The sequence below is a fragment of the Crocuta crocuta genome, unplaced genomic scaffold (genome assembly GCF_008692635.1).
Source record: "Crocuta crocuta isolate KB4526 unplaced genomic scaffold, BGI_CrCroc_1.0 scaffold149, whole genome shotgun sequence".
Classification (NCBI taxonomy): Eukaryota; Metazoa; Chordata; class Mammalia; order Carnivora; family Hyaenidae; genus Crocuta; species Crocuta crocuta.
This window is the reverse complement of record NW_027551561.1, coordinates 3,001,305-3,017,359: the sequence shown is the minus strand read 5'-3', so window position 1 is coordinate 3,017,359 and position 16,055 is coordinate 3,001,305. Positions and strand designations below refer to the sequence as shown.

The 16,055-nt window shown below is 54.6% G+C and overlaps 1 protein-coding gene across 1 annotated transcript in view; it reads left to right on the top strand.

Moving 5' to 3' along the window:
• Positions 1-16,055, top strand: part of ABR (ABR activator of RhoGEF and GTPase) — a 186,533-nt gene that overhangs the window by 107,099 nt on the left and 63,379 nt on the right. Inside the window, 2 exon segments of the mRNA XM_077749651.1 lie at positions 8,027-8,125; positions 15,016-15,201. Of these exon segments, the coding sequence (XP_077605777.1) occupies positions 8,027-8,125; positions 15,016-15,201 (285 nt within the window).

The following is a 16,055-nucleotide window of genomic DNA, read 5'->3' as shown; positions in this document are numbered from 1 at the left end:
GGGGGAGGGCCGGGAAGCAGCAGGAGGAAAAGGTTCATAATGGAGCCTTTCATCGGGAGCCGGTGGCCGGGTGCCAGGGCTGACTCCGGGGAGGCCAGCATGCTGGGTTAGGCCTGCCCTGCACGCTCTTCCCCTCCCTGCCCGCCTGCCTCCCTCCGGGGCGGCGGCGGCAACGGCTGCCGCTGCTGCGTGGACCCCGCTTCCTGTTTGCCCTCCGCGCCTCCGGCTGCCATGGAAGAGGAAGAGGAGGCTATAGGCTTTTTGGACAAGGTTCTGGAGGATGAAGATGTGTTTCTCCTGGAGGAGTGCGAGCTGGGAACCCCGACCAGCCCCGGCTCAGGGTCCCCCTTCTTGGTGGCCGTGAAGGTGGGAACGTGACACGCCCTGGATGCTTGTCGGGGGAGGGGCAGGGCTGGCGGCTCTNGGGGGGGGGGGGGGGGGGGGGGAGAGGTGCAGTGCCCGCCTCCTCCCCCTGGACCAGTTGTCCTCAGCGGCCGTGGCTGCTGGCTTTCCTCGGGCCAGCTGTGCTGGGGGCTTTCTCTGGCAGTGACAGGAGTCACCTGGTGGGCACGGCGGTGGTGTCAGCCTGCTGGCCCAGAGGAGCTGGCTGAGTTGAAACCAGGAGGCCATAATTCGTTGTTTCCATGGCAACAGTAGGATAAGTGCAGTTAGAAGTTCGGGCCAAAGGGGCCACCGGCTTCCTTAGCAAGGAGACTTCGTGTGAGTCTGGGCTCGGGCAAGAGAGCACTGGGAGAGACCGAGAGCCAGAGGTCACTGAGCTTCCTTGAAGGGAAAGAATCGGATCAGCTGAAAAGCGGGTGATAACAGCTGGCCCTGAGGCGGGAGCCTGGTGGGTAGGCACTCTTCCCAAGGTGGGGGGTAGTCGAGAAACGTCCGCTGGGCGCCAGCCCACTCACTCTGGGGCTGGGAGGGAGGAGTGGCCTTGAAGGTACAGCAGGAGGAGGCTGTGCATCAATCCCATTTCCTTTCTTCACCTCCCCAGGGCCCAGGGGTCCCCCTGCCAACCACACTGATGCCGCCTGAGGCATGGTGAGGCATGGCGCACCGCACCTTTCATTCTTCCTTTCTTTCACCTAGGCCTGCTTCGAAGAGCCCTGACCTCAGCCTTTTGCTCACCTCTGTGTTCTGTGGCCAGGAGGGAGGGCCAGTGGGAATGGATGGCTAGGAGTTTGCAGGCTAGGAGCCAGCCAGGCTGCCTAACAGAGTGACCACCCGAGCCCCGCTCCCCGCCGGGCCCGCCTGCACCCGGGAGGGTGTGGTGCACAGCACTGCTGTGGGCAGGAGGCTGCCACTGAGCCTCTCTGGGCCTCTTTGTCCCTCCTGTAAGACGGGGATCACGGCCCTGCCATGCCCGCACTACAGTGTGGTTCTAAGGAGGAGCTAATGGAGGTAAAAACAGACTAGAGACCCGCAGGAGATAGCTGATGTGTGGCGTCTGGGTGGAGCAGTAGCTGTGGGCCTGGGTGCAGAGCAGAGGAGCCGTAATGGGAGGCTGGCAGCGGCTAGCATCCCACCCCTGGTCCCCTCATCTGGTGCTAGCTCAGAGCCCTGGGGGCCGAGTCACATCTCTCACTAGGCCTGCAGAGGCCTCTGCACTTAGGGTCTGAGCAACCTCCCCACCAGGAAGAGGAAGGGGAGAAGTCTGGGAATTAACCAAGAGCACCGGCTGGGAGCTAAGTAGTGTGTGGGGTGGAAAACATGGGGGATCCCTAATGGGCCTTCTCTGAGAAGCCCTCCCCAGCACAGATGGGGTCCAGTTCACGTGCTGCCTAACGGGTCCACCCTTACTCTCTCCAGACTCTGGCTTTTACCTCGGTCTTAGCCCATATTTCATTCTGCTCAGCACTCTAGGCATCTGCCTCCTTGATTCTGCCCTATTTTCTTCAAGGGCAAGGGCCAGGTTGTATTCACTGCTGAACACTGCACAAAGCTTGGGACATGACTGGTGCTCAGTGAATTTGTGGAGCGAGTGAGGCTCCGTGCGGCCTGAAAGGGTGTGCCGTGTTCCCTGCCTTGTTCTACTCAGTGGGGTTCTGAGGAGGCTGCACACAGATGCTAAGGGGGCCTGGCACACATGACACCTAAAAAGCCAGGTGCTCCCGGATCCCTGTGAGCACCTAGATGGAGTCTTCCCCTCTTCTTTGCTGCCTCGGTGTTCCTAGACTTGTCTCAGCAAGGGGGAAAGGGGCCTTTCCTGGGTGTTGGGGTATTCCAGGCACCCTCTCTCATCCTGAACACCTCGAGGGTACCCTCATTCTCTCTCAGGCTTGGTCAGCTGTAGAGGGTGAAGACCAGCAGGGTGGCTGCAGACAGGTGGGGAGAAACCTCTTTGAGTCATTCAACAAACACTGTCAGGTTGTGTTCCAGTCAAAGCATCCTGTGTGGTGCTGGGGACAAGATGAGATGAACGGGGCACGATCCTTTCTCCCAAAGAGTTCACGGTTCAGGGGCAAGCGCACATGTATAGGGGTAGAAGGAGAAAGTACTCAGAGTTCAGATAAGAGGCTACGAAATTCAGAGGAGGGGACACCACTTCTGCCTGGGTCAGAGCTGGACTGGGTGCCATAGGTGCACGTGCGTGGGAGCCTGTGTGTGCATGCGTGCGTGCGGTCAAGGGGCGTTTCTGGAGGGTGTGCTCCTGGCCTGGGCTGCGGACCGTCCTGGCCCTCCTCCGTGGTAGGCTCCTCTCAGCAGCAGCTGGGAAGCCAAAGCGGTTCGCTCTTTGCTACTACTTTACCCCAGGAGTACTTCCCTTAAGCCGTGGTTGTGTTCCTGCCCATGTGTCCGAATGCCAGTCCTATCAATCAATCCTGTTTTCAGCGTAATTTCCGAGCCGCTTCATCTTCCTAGGGGACAGATGTGATTAGGCCGGTGGTTTCCTCCAGAGCTGGGGCTGGGGCTTGCTGTGTCTCTCAACCCAGACTTCCCTTTGAGGAGTTAGTTCTCTATAAACTAATAATAACGTTAATACCGGTAGCAGCATCACCTCCTGGCCGTAAAGTGTTGTGTGCTTTCCAAAAATCTTCCACGGTGCTGGTTCTATTTAAAGGTACTAGCGGCCTTGCTATCTAAAAGCTGCTATTTAAAGGAACTCATTTGTCAGGAATAAAAAATGTTTTTGTGATGCAGATTAACCCATCAGGTGTTATTGTGCTCCAGTTTTTAACCGATAGTCAGAAACGCCCACATTGGTTTCACCTGCCCCAGTTTCTTGGGCCCCTACAGGCAGCGATGGCCATGCCTGTGTCCCCCGCTGGTGTGTTTCCCGAAGTGTGGGCTACGCTTCGGATGATTTGAGATGTGATTTTAGGTGGCGCCTAGGGGTCTTTTTTGCATGCGAATAGTTAGGTTTATATTTCAACGTATATTAGGAGAAATATGACCGGACATCTTATGATTTCAAATATAATGCTCGAGATAAGGCTGTACTTTTAAGAAGTCAGTTGTAAAGAATAGTATTAAGTAAACAGGAGTGCAGGTGGTATGTACGACCAGACTGCAAAGGTGGATATGAACACCTGGGCTTCGGAAGCACTGCCGGGCCTGCCTAAAGCCTGGCTACAAGGGCCCACCTTCCGGTGGATGGGCTTTGCCCCACCCCCAGGCCCCAATCTAAATTCTGCTAAGGAAATGGCTGAAGGAGACCTCCCCAGTGCCTCACTCCAGGAAGAGGAGAGAACGGCCCAGCGTCCCTGCAATTGTCTCAGCCCAGAGACGGACCGGCGTCCGAAGGCTGATCTGGGCATGGGCACGGCCTCCAGACCCAATGTCACCTACTCTGAGCAGATCCCGCCGGGTGCTCCTCAGAAAGTGGGGTGGCCCATGAGCTGAACTCTGTGTGCAGAGCCATTTGGGCTAGGGTTCTGGATGGCAGGTGGCCCTCCCTGTTCAAGTCCTCACTATTGTCTTAGAGGAGGTCAAAGTTCCTGGACAGATCATATCTTGGTTTGGCCCAGACCCAAACCTTTATTTAGCCTCTAAACTCTGTAGAAGACCGGGTCGGAGCTGGCTAAACCTACCTTGTAGGTATTGTCCCTCCCGGAGGGACTTGGCCTCTTGCATTTGGGGACCTGAAACTGCCTGTGTAAAATGCTGGGAACGAACCAGCCCGCGGTGGCTGCATTTCATAAGCTCTGCTTGGGGAGGAAGTGGAGACAGTATCACTCAGAAGGCAGCTTCCCTGTGCTGCCGGACAACTGGCAGGCATTACGGTCCACTCTGGGGGGGCCCCTGAGCTCTGCAGAGAACTGGCCCCGGGGATTCTGGGCATGTGGGCACCACCTCTCGGGGGCTCTCTGGGGGCAGAGGCCATCTCTCTCACCTTTGGATTTGTATTCCCAGTGGCTGGCACAGAGCCCTGGTGACTTGTGAGACAAGACTAGCCCTGCAAGGATTGAAGAAACGGTTGTGAGTTTCCAGATAATTCTAAGCCAGGAACACGGGGTCTGAGGAAAGCAAAAAACAACAACCACAAAAGGGAGAGGATTTTGGTGGTAACTGAGAACAGGCCTCTTGTCGGTAACATGTGTGGGACCTAATTTCACATCCTTCAGCTCTCTCTACCTCTCAGCCTCCCTACCTCTCTCAGCCACCTCTACCGCTATGGCAGCCAGAACTTCAGGTCAGTGTGGCCCAGAGTGGGACTCTTGGAAGGGACTACTTACTGACTTTCGGGGGGCTCTTTCGAGGTTGGGCTCTGAGGCGGAAGTCCCTTGAGGATCGGGTCTTGCTGAGATGCACTGTCACAGGGACTGGCCCAGGGTTCTGGGTGACACCAAGGCGGATGAAAACATGGCTGCCATCACCAGGTCTTCACCTGGTCCTCGTCCAGCCAGCTCTGCCGTTAAGCTCCCAGGGTGCCTTGAGTGACTTCCTTTAGAAGACGTTTGCCAGGCCCTCAGGTGAAACTTTGGTTGGCAGTGAGCAGGAGGGAAGGCGAGTTCCCATTTGTCAGGCTTGGGGAGCAGCAGGGTTTGGGCGGTGTGCAGGGAGGCTGCCTCCGATCTGACCCCCAAGGCCTTGCTCTAAGTGCAGACCTTGCTCCTTGAAGGGTGTGCTGCCTGCTGGAAATGCCAACAGTTCCAAGCAGCTGGCGGTCTCTACCCTGTGCCTTTGGGGGTGGGGGAGGGGTTAAATGCAGCTCCTTCCAGATCGTGGGATTGTAGGGAGTTAATCCCTGGACAGTTCTTAGAACTGTGCCTGGTACTTGTGAAGCCATTGATAAATAACTATTGTCCTTCCCTAAAGCTTGACGTCCACACTGGTTTCCTAATGCTGCCGAAACAAATTACCACACCGCTAATGGTTTAAGCCAACACAAATTAATTCTCTTACACACAAGTCTAAAAGGGCAGCAAGGCTGCGTTCCTTCTAGAAGCTGCTAGGGGCGAGAATCCATTCCCATGCCTTTTCCAGCGTCTAGAGGCCCCCTGTATTCCTTAGCTCGTGGCCCCATCCTGGCAGTGTAGCATCGTCCAATCCTGCAGTCAATTTCTTTCCCTCCTGCTGCTCCCCTTCTCTGCTCACATCGCCTTTTCTGACTCGGCCTCACTCTTGCCTCCCCCGTCATAAAGACCCTTGTGATTACTGGGATAATCCAGTGTCATCTCCTCACCTAACAGTCCTTAGCTTAATCAAACCTGCAACATCCCTTTTTCCATATAAGGTGATGTATTTAAAGGTTTGGGGCGGGGGGGATGTGGACATCTTTGGCAGGACATTGTTTTCCTATCACAGGGTCCGAGACTCTGGGGGCAGCAGCCTCTGGCCCGGATCTGATAACTGGGTTGCTGATGGAAGGCGGAGGATTCAGGCCCTCACCTGGGGAAAGCTGTGGGAACCTGTGGGGAACAGGCTGTGCAGCTGGGAGAAGGCCGCTCTTCTCACAGCTTCATATACTCTCCCAGCCTGTGCTAGGGGTGTGCATTTGATGCCCAGAGAGGGTTCTGTTTGAGATCCCAGGGAAGCATCTGATGCTTGGAGAAAAAAGAAAAGAGAGAGAGAGGAAACCATTAAAAGCAGTGGAGGAACATGGAATTTGGTATTCAAGGACGAGAAGGGAATCCCAGCTCTGCCACTTCGGGGCTGTGTGACCCTGGGCTACTCCCTTCCCTCTTCCGAGTCCTGCCTGCTATGCAGATGGCTGCGTAATGGAAAAGTATACTACCTACCTCAGTGAGGTATTTGAGGGCTAACTGCGAGTGAAAGGAACTTACAAGGCTTAACAATTGTCAGGTGGCCAGGTATTAGGGGTATGGTGTGGTGCTGGGCTTCAGGGATGTGCAAGAGTGTGATGCCAGTGTCTCAAAGGCCCCACAGAGTCACTGGCGGTTAATGAGAGAGCTCACGCGTCAGGTGGGAGGGTCTGTCCCCCAGACTCTGATGTGAGAGCTGATGCTGCAACCCAGGGACTTCAGCTGTGACGCCAAGGAGCGCTGGGGTTTGGACAAGAGCAGAGCCAGGGTGGGAGAAGGCGCCTTGGGCACAGGAACCAAAGTTCACTCCAGGCATGTTGGGAAGACAAAGAGATCTGACGGCTGCAGGGCAGGTTGGCAGGGTGAGGAGAGGCGCTAGGAGCCAGGGAAGGTGTTTAAGCCGGGCCCCATATCACAGTGTATAGATTCATATTTAATTGTTTGATGTCTTTCCTCTAGAGCATAAACCACATAAGAGGAGGGATTATCATATGTTTGCTTCCCCTTGGATCCTCAGTCTGGTGGGCTTTCAGTAAATATTTGTTGGACAAATAAATAAATGAACGAATGACCTAATTGAATCCCCAAATAATCACGTTTTTCAATGTTGATTTTTAAAATGGTACTTATTTTACATTCCAGTATAGTCAACATACAGTGTTACATTAGTTTCAGGTGTACAATATGGTGATTCAACAATTCTATACATGGCTCAGTGCTTCTCAGAAAAAGGGTGCTCTTGATCCCCTTCACCCATCTCTCCACCCACCTCCCCTCTGGCAACCACCAGTTTGTTCTCTGTAGTTGAGTTTCAGTTTTTTGTCTCTTTTCTTTGTTCATTCAAATTGTGCATATCAGTGAAATCATATGGTATTTGTCATTCTGACTTATTTCACTTTGCATGATACTCTCTAGATCCATACGTGTTGATGCAAATGGCAAAGGTTTTACAATATTAAGTTCCTTGATGAGCGTCAGGTGTAAGGTGGTGTTCTCAGAAGGTTGACCTGGCTTTGGTGTGTGGTGTGAAGGGAGGAGAGAGAGGCAGAGGTCAGTTACAAGAATCCGGGCGGCAGAGCCAAAGCCCACAGCAGAAAGGGAGGGGTGGAACAGAGTCCTGGTAAGAGATTAGCAAGATGGACTTTCAAGGCTAAATGGGGCACGATCACCACAAACAAGGAGCTCTGGAGTGGGGAGGAGGCCAGTTAGGATGTGTGCCTTGTGAGGTGGTCAGGAAATGCTGGGGGGTGCAGCACCTGCTATTGTGTGGTTGAGCCCTTGGGGACAGGAAGATATAGTCAGAGGTGTAGCTAGAAGACCACAAGATGGAGCTCCCATGGCCACTTCCGTCTCATTCTCTCTACCCCTCTTCTCAGTTTATACTCTTCCAGGAGCCTCCTCCGGCCCCTTTGGGTCCTTCGCTGTGACCATGCCCTGCCTCAGTCATGATGCCGATTTCCCTTGTTAACTGTCTGTACCCCCCGCCCCCTATTAAACTGCCCCTTACACACGAGGCCAGCTGCTTGTTCTCATGCTCACTACTCCAGGATTGTATAGGTGGATGGGTGGACATCAGATAAGGAAACGTGGAGAAAAGAATGTGGGAGAGAAAGGAAGAGGTTAGCAGCAGGAGCATGGGTGATTGTTCTTCCTTTTTTATTCTGCAGTTTCCAAATTGTCTATAGTAAATCTACTTGGCTTTTATTCTCTTCAAAAGCGTTAAAGAGAAGGAAAGAGGCAAGAAAACAGGTCCCTTGGGATTTTAGCCTCCTTTGTCCTGAGCTGTTGGCTCTCGGTTTGCTCTCATACAGGTGGAAGCAGGCAAAGGCCTGGAGATGAGGAAGCTGGTTCTCTCGGGGTTCCTGGCCAGCGAAGAGATCTACATTAACCAGCTGGAAGCCTTGTTGCTGGTGAGTATACGCTCTGACCTCAGGGTCGGGCTCGAACTGCTTCGGGGGTTGAAGAAGAAGGGGGACCTGGATCAGTCTTTCCCTGTGGGCAGAGTCTGTGGTGTTGCTCTGCTGACAGCTTGGCCAGGGGGCCATTGCCAGAAAGGGCCTGTGCTTCTCGGCCCCGAGTGTCCCTTACCTGCTCTGGGGAAGACAGGAGAAGCCCAACCAGGATGAGGCTGCCGCCGCTCTGTCGCCCCTGACCACACACAGGCATTACTAATCGATCACAGCACTCTGTCCAGGCTGGGGCCCAGCCTCTGCCTCCACACTGTGCTCGGCCAGTCTCTACCGGTCGGTCAGACTGAGCCCTTTTAGTCATTCCTGGTGCCAGTCCTTCCTCCTCCCTGGAGTAGGGAGCCTTTCTCCCCATCCTGAGGCCCTGTGGCAGGAGAGGTGAGGTGGAAGGGTGTCTGTGTGTCTTGAGAATCACCACAGCTCTGAGGCATTAGACCAACCCCAACCCTCTGTGAAGGTGCCTCAGTTTCCTCCCAAGACAGAGGCATGCCGAGACTCAGCCTGGGAGGGAAGGACTATTTAATTTTCTTTTAATGTTTATTTATTTATGAGCTGGCAGCACAGAGCTCGACGCAGGGCTCGAACTCACGAACAGTGAGACCGTGACCTGAGCCGAAGTCAGACGCTTAACTGACTGAGCCACCCAGGTGCCCCAAAGTACCATTAATAGTAGGTACAAGTACCACACAGGTGTAAGATGTTTTTGCCTTTGAAGAAAATGCTTAGTAGATGCAGCTGGGTAATTTGCAGAGTAACCGTCACAGGTGACGTTCCTTCCCCTGCGTGTTTTGCCCCCCCGAGACATAGGATGAGATCAGTAACAGGGGGCATAAGAATTGTGGAGGAGGGGTGCCTGGGTGGCTTAGTCGGTTAAGCGTCTGACTTTCGCTTAGGTCATGATCTCGCGGTTCGTGGGTTCGAGCCCCGCGTCGGGCTCTGTGCTGACTGCCAGCTCAGAGCCTGGAGCCTGTTTCAGTCTGTGACTCCCTCTCTCTCTGACCCTCCCCTGCTCACGCTGTCTCTCTCTCTCTCTCTCTCTCCTAGAAATAAATAAAACATTAAAAAAAAAAAAAGAATTGTGGAGGAATAGAAACTCACTGTCACAAGAATTGTAAGGTGCACATTTCTGTGCTTGCTGTGATGTGCGATGTTGTCACCCGGTGTCCCGGGCGGGACTCGGTATTTATTACCCAAGGAATTAACTATCGAAACATGCAGGTACTTTGCAACACCCTGGGCTCAGTTTGTGGCAGCTCTCCCTGGGAGCTTACTGGTAGGCACAGCAGTGTTTTTCAAGTGGCGGACAGGATGGCAGCTGGGACTGTGGTCTGGGGCCAGAACTAGGGCAAGACCTGACTGGGCCGTTAATCACAGACTCACTGCACTGCTTTTCGTGCTGTGCATCTGAACCCATTAGTGGGTTTGTGAAGTCAACATAGCAGGTGAAACCAGCGTGTGTTTTTTTTTTTTAAATGAGAAAGAAAATGTCAGCATGCATCACATGTAGTAAGAATAGGTACTGTTTTGCAAAACTTTGGGTCTGTTGTATGCATGTGTCTATATATGTAGGTACTGGGCCACGTGATTTCTCACATGTGTTGTGGTTTTGCAAAACACTGGCTTTGGGCAAGCCGTGCAAAATATCCCGGAGCTTCATTTTCCTCATCCGTAGATGAGAATAATCCCATTATCTTCTCTCTCTCCTTCACGGGGTTGAGAAGATCAGGTGATCCTTCTGGGGCCCTAGTATAAATGCCAGGTACTTAGGCACTCAATTAGCTGCAGGCAGGAAGACCAGCAGAGGGCCAGTCAGACACATGTGAAATACCTCTCGCACACTCTGAATTGCCACACCGAAATGAAGGGGCGTCGTTATTGCGAAAAGGATGCCTGTTTGAAAGGAGTTCAGACAAAGGAACCAGACTGCTCGCCACAGTCCCAGCTTGACCGCTTTCTAGCTCTAGCCCTTCAGCAGGTCGATGAACCTTTGTGGCCCGTTTTCTCCATCTGCGAACTGCGTGCACTGATGTTAGTGCGTACTCTGTTCGTGGGGGTGTGGTGGGGACGAGAGGAGCTTGTATGTGAAGCTCTTGGAGCCTAGTTAGTCGCCGCGGTTATTTTCTCTGGAGCTGGGAGAGACGCAGGTTAGGGCCTGTTTCTGTCAACACACCCTTTCCCTGAAGGAAGGGGAGGCGCGTCCTCGTCAGAAGCAAGAGGCAAGCCACTCGGGGATTCCAACTCGCCTTCTTGTCAGTCATTGGGCCCCGTGTGAGCTTCCGTTTGTCCCTGCAAAGATAACAACAGATTTAGGGGCCAAGACACTCCCTCTCTGCTTCGCCTGTCTAGCAGCTTCATGCCTCAAAGGCAAAACCTGTGAGGCTGGGGCCCCCCAGTCCTGAGGTGACCCGGGGCGCATCCCTCCCCGACCCCAAGTTGTTCATCCCAGGCTCCTGATTGTTCTTTCTTGAGCAGGGGCAGGAGGGAGGGGAGAGACTATCTAGGAGGCCTGGCTGGGGCTGGAGGGCCCCAGGAAGAGGGGGCAGGACCCTCCACAGCCACAGCCTCAGATAATAAGCCTCAGAGATAAGGAATCAAACCTCCCTGCCGCCTCCTTGAGCTGTAGAACCCTCCTCTTCACGGCTGCCTGGTTACTAAAGCCCTTTGCTCTCTGTCGGGGGCGGTGAGGGTTGGGGGGGGAACCTGACCAAGGAGCCTGGAGAGGAAAACCTGTCCGCTCCCAGATCTCCTACTCCTCACCAGGCCCTCGACCCTCATCCCCTGGCTCTGTTCCTACTGTGTTCGTGTTCGGCTGTTCTCAGCTTCACACTTCCTGATATGCAGATGGCTGGGTGTGTGTGGCGTGCGTACCCAACACCGAGTGCACACACTGGCGCAGCCAGGACCCACACAGGAGCCTCTGTTCCTGGCCCCTGGGTGGTTGGCAGGGGCAGGGTTTGGTAATCTGGAAACCTCCAGGTTCCTGGTTGGCTCAGATTACAAGCAAAGTAGGTCTGGGAGCCTGGGCTGAAGTGGGGGGTGGAGGAACAGAGACAAACCAAAGGCAGGAAATTCTGCATCTTCCCCGCAGGGGGGAATGTGGGAAGTGAGCTCAGGTGCTGCCATTAAAGCTCTTCCCACCTCTGAGCCACCCCTGGCCCTCTCTCAGCCTCTCCTTCGGGCAGGTAACTTTGGGGTTCTCAGGTTCCTTATCTGTAAAACGGGTCAATGATGGCTCCCTCCCTGGGTTCAGGGAGGAGGAGTAAACCCAGGCCTTCTGGGATAGGAGGTGGAGGAAGTGGGCAGATTTCTTCCCCCTGTTTCGAAAGGCAAGTTGCTGGGGGACAGAGCCGACAGATGGCTGTGTGAAGTCCCACTCTGAGTCAGAACCCACCTGGCCCATCTTCCTGAGAAGCACTCTGTGGGAACCCGAGAGCCAGGCTTGACTCTGAGGTCACTCCGTGATCCTCTCTAAGAACCTTTTTCCCCTCTGATCAAATGGAGAGAGTTCAGCATCTGGACCCGAGGCCTGGATTCGGGGCTTCACCAGGTTAAAGTGAACTGCCTTCAGGGGTTTCCGGCCAGCCGGGGCTCACACACACAGCACTCCCTGCTCCCCCCAGTGAAATCAGAGATGAGACCAAAGGTCCCCAACCTTGTCCCAAGAAGCCTGTGATGGCCTGCGTGCAGCCCTGTCCTTGTGACCTGCTGCTGGTGAGCCCCCGTTTCTTCCCTTTTTTTGTAGACTGAGTGGGAAGTTTAGGAGGAAGCAGTGCGGTCGGGTCTTATCTGTGCACAGGTGTGAGGAGGCCATGCCCAGCAGTTCCCGAGGCATCCTGACCCTCCCATCTTCCCAGGACTGTTCCCTCCCTAGTGGGGACCGCACCCAGGCACGAGCAGGGAGTAGAGGTTCTGGGGCTCCGTGGTGACTTGTCCCTCCACTGGATCCCGGATAGAGGAAAAAAGGATACACTAGGACAGTGATCTGAAGGACCAGCTCTGTGTCCCTCCCAGAATATCAGGAGCCCTGAAGCTGAGTGGGGCCGCCCACCGGGGGTTAGGAGAACAGCATTCCCTTTCTCCCAGCCCCTGGTCTCTTCCGTTCCCCTGCCTGCCGAGCTCACCCATGCCCCACCCACCCTCCACCTGCTCAGCTTCCCAAACCTCAAGGCTCTGTTCCGGTCACCTCCTCTGTGAAGCCCTCCGAGCTGTGCCAGCACAACTAACCTTGGGACCACTTGGTCGGTGCTGACAGTCCAAGATGGGTGACACCCTATCTCGCTTTGTCCACTGGATTGTTTCATTTGTGTTGATCCGTTTTACCCAAATGGATTATAATGTTCTCCGGAGCAAGGATCATGAGTCATGAAAAGAAACCTCCCGTAGAAAGAGCTGGACCCCCATCACGCCCCTGCCTCACCCTCGTTGCGAGGGTTTACAAGCTGCCTGTCTTTCCTGCCTGATCTGGCCTCTGCCCAGTCCTCCGGCCCCGCTACCTGCCCCCCAGCCCAGGCAGGCACACAGGCTCACTGCTCCCTCCCAGCTCCTCTCTCTCGCCAAGCCCGTACCTACCTTGGGACCAGCATTGAGGAAGTCCGCCTGGAGCACTGTCCTCTGCACCCCTTCCATTTCAGGATAAATGTCCTCTTCCGGGAGGAGCTGTCCTTCACCATCCTGTCTCAGGAGGTCCCCGTCTTATTTCTTTCACTGCCCCCGTCTTATTTCTTTCACTGCCCCCGTCTTATTTCTTTCACTGCACTTCTGTGTAAATTGTGCGTTTGTTTCCTTTTGTTTTGTCTGTCTCCCCTACTGGATGGGAGGCTCCCCAGGCTTAGGGATGGCGTGTGTTGTGAATCACTGAATACCCAGGCCTGGCCTCACATTAGGCACTCAGTACGTTATTTGTGGGATTAATAATAATAATAATAGTAGCAGCTAACACTATTCACTGCCTTCTGTGTGCCAGGCGCACACTTTATATTTTATATAAATTGTGGCTTTTGATCTTCCCATCAGTGTTCTCAAGAAGGTGATATTATCCCAGTTTTACAAACGAGGCTGCTGAGGCCCAGATGCTAAGCGACGTGCCCACAGCTGCTGAGTGGCAGAGTGGAGGCTCAAGCCCACACCACCTGGCCTGCACCAGGTGAAACCCCATCCTACTGCCTTAGCGGGGCCTGGGCATCAGGGTTAGCTAAAAGGGTCAGAAGGAGGGCTCTGCTTTTCCCTGCCTTTATCATCCTTTCTGGACTGTTTTAGAGCCGGGAGGATGGGGGAGCTGGAGGTCAGAGCATCATCTGGGTGTTTGAGTCGAGGGGACTTCCTCGACATGTCCCGGCCACCACCAGAGAGCCAGATGGGAGGAGCGCAGGAAACTCGCCTGGAGTGTGGCTGCTGTGACAGTGCAAGCTGAATGTCATCTCTCAGAGCTCCTAGAGTGGGCCAGGGGTAACTTCGGTCTCCCTCAGGGTCGGTGTCCCATCCAGTTGCCTGTTATCTGCTTGAATGCTTCTCTGGTCGGGAAGCCCAGTACCCATCCAGTGAGACACTGGGGGACGGCTCTAGTGAGACCACATCTGCCCCTGTAACTTCTGGCTCTTCCTGGGTCTCCAGACTGACTCGAGCTAAGTCAGAGGCCTCTCTTCACACACAGCCCTTCAGCTAATGAAGAATATTACCCGTGTCTGACTCAGGCTTCTGTCTTCCGGGTGAATGTGCCTGCCTCTCCCGTACTTTCTCTGCATGGCAGGTTTCCAGACCCTGTCTCCTGGAGGGCCTCTGGACTGCGGTCAAGGCATCTCCTGTAGGCCTGGGGCTGAGGGAAGGCCAACCGAGAAGAGCTCTTTATCCTTCCGTATCAGGGGCTTTTTGTTTGTTTGTTTCAACTGTAAATTCTAATAGCTTTTTTTCTTGGTTATCAAATGAATATTTACTCATTATGCACAGAAAATCGCCCTGAAGAACACACACCCAAGTCCCGTTTTCCTACGAGCCCTGCTATGGGGCATTGAGGTGATAGTTCTAGCCCTCGGCCAGTGTTAGGGAGTGGTCCCGAGTTACCGTTGATCACCTCTTCTACTCCACGTGCAGGCAAGCAGGTTGACAGAGAAGTTTCATCTCACACGTCGACCTCAGCACTGAGAAACAGTCTGCGGTCACAACAAAGCTCAGTGAGAAAGAGCACTGTGATCGACTAGTGATGTCTGCCACAGGCATAAGAGGCAGGACAGGGGCATGTGTGCCTCCTGCGCGCTCGCTCGCTCACGCTGTCTCTCTCTCTCTATATATATATACTAAGTTGATGGGAACTTGAAATGTCAGTTCACCTGACGTTGGTCTTGGGTCTCTGTGAGACCCTACCCCAAAACCGTAGAATCCTGTTTTTTGGAAGGAAGTAGCTCAGGGGCTGAGATCCCAGGCAACCCTCCCTTCCACTGAAGTATGACAGAGGGAGCTTGTGACTCAGAGCCCAAGGCCATTGTGGAAGAAGGACATGTCCTATTAAACCAATAAGCAAACTCGGTGCAGGCTGGGGGCAGGGGCCCCTTGGGGTGAGGGCGTGGGGGAAATGTGTCCTGGTGTTAGTTAACCCCTGGGCCCGGGAGGGCTGCTGGCCCAGGCCCTGGCTGTCAGCTCCCTCTCTGTGCAGTCAGGCATGGCTTGTTGGAGCCTGTGACAGCAGCTACTTGATACAAACCACGCTTCAGGTGCCCTGCCCTCTGTGGCCTTGTCTAGGCACCACTCCAGCTGCAGGACAGGCTCATCGGTGCCCCGGGCCCTCCGACCCTCTGGTTTATGTGCCTCTCACCTCGTCTCTTTCTTCCTCCTCACTCCAGCCAATGAAGCCCCTGAAGGCCACAGCCACCACCTCCCAGCCCGTGCTCACCATCCAGCAGATCGAGACCATCTTCTACAAGATCCAGGACATCTACGAGATCCACAAGGAGTTCTATGACAACCTCTGCCCCAAGGTGCAGCAGTGGGACAGCCAGGTCACCATGGGCCACCTCTTCCAGAAGCTGGTGAGTCTTCTGTTGATGGAGGGTCCTTATCCGGTGCCTCAGTGGAGCTGCTGGTGTTGGGAGAGGACCGGCCATCCCCAAGCGCTTTTGGCCTCCTTGGAGGCCTGGGTCATTTCTGAGTCCCGGAGGAAAGCCCAGGCCTAGTGCCTCGACTCCTGGTCTCCCACGGTGAAGCCCTAAGTCTTCCAGGGACGTGAGGGGCTATGTGTATAGGTTTCTCTCTCCACAAGGGGGTTCCAGGGCTGGAACGAAGGCTCACTTACTGGGGTTCAGGTCCCCTGTCCTCAGCTGACAGAGGGGCAGGTGCCAGATGGGCGGGCAGGGACTACTCACTTGGGACACTTTGCCTCTGGAATGAGCAGTCAGATGGGACGCAGGTCAGCCCTCCTGAGGGACTGCAGGGGAGGGAAAAGGTATGAGGAGGTAGAATTGCCGTGCAGACGTACTGTTGGGAAAGGCTTGCAGAGATCTTCCGGTTCCTGAGCCTCCTGTGACACCCTCTCCCCTGTCTCTGACACTGTCTCTGGCTGTGTCCCCTGGAGGAGCCCCCAGGTCAGACCCCCAGGGCCTCCAACCCCACTCCTCCCTGGTCTCTCTCGGCCCATTACTTCTGCCAGCCCCGGAGGCAGGAGGGAGACCGTCAGTCAGGGGTCTATGTTCTCTGGGTGTGAATGGTCGGGAGCGGGGAGCAGCGCCTCTCCTTTACCTCCCCTGCAGTGGTGGGACTGGGTGAACAGACAGGCCTGTACTTTGCTTACCCTGGAGAAAACGCTTGCTTGGATGCTCCCGGGACTTTGAGCTCAGCACGATCACAACTGAACTCAATGTGTCTGAAACTCTTTGCTTCTCTTCCC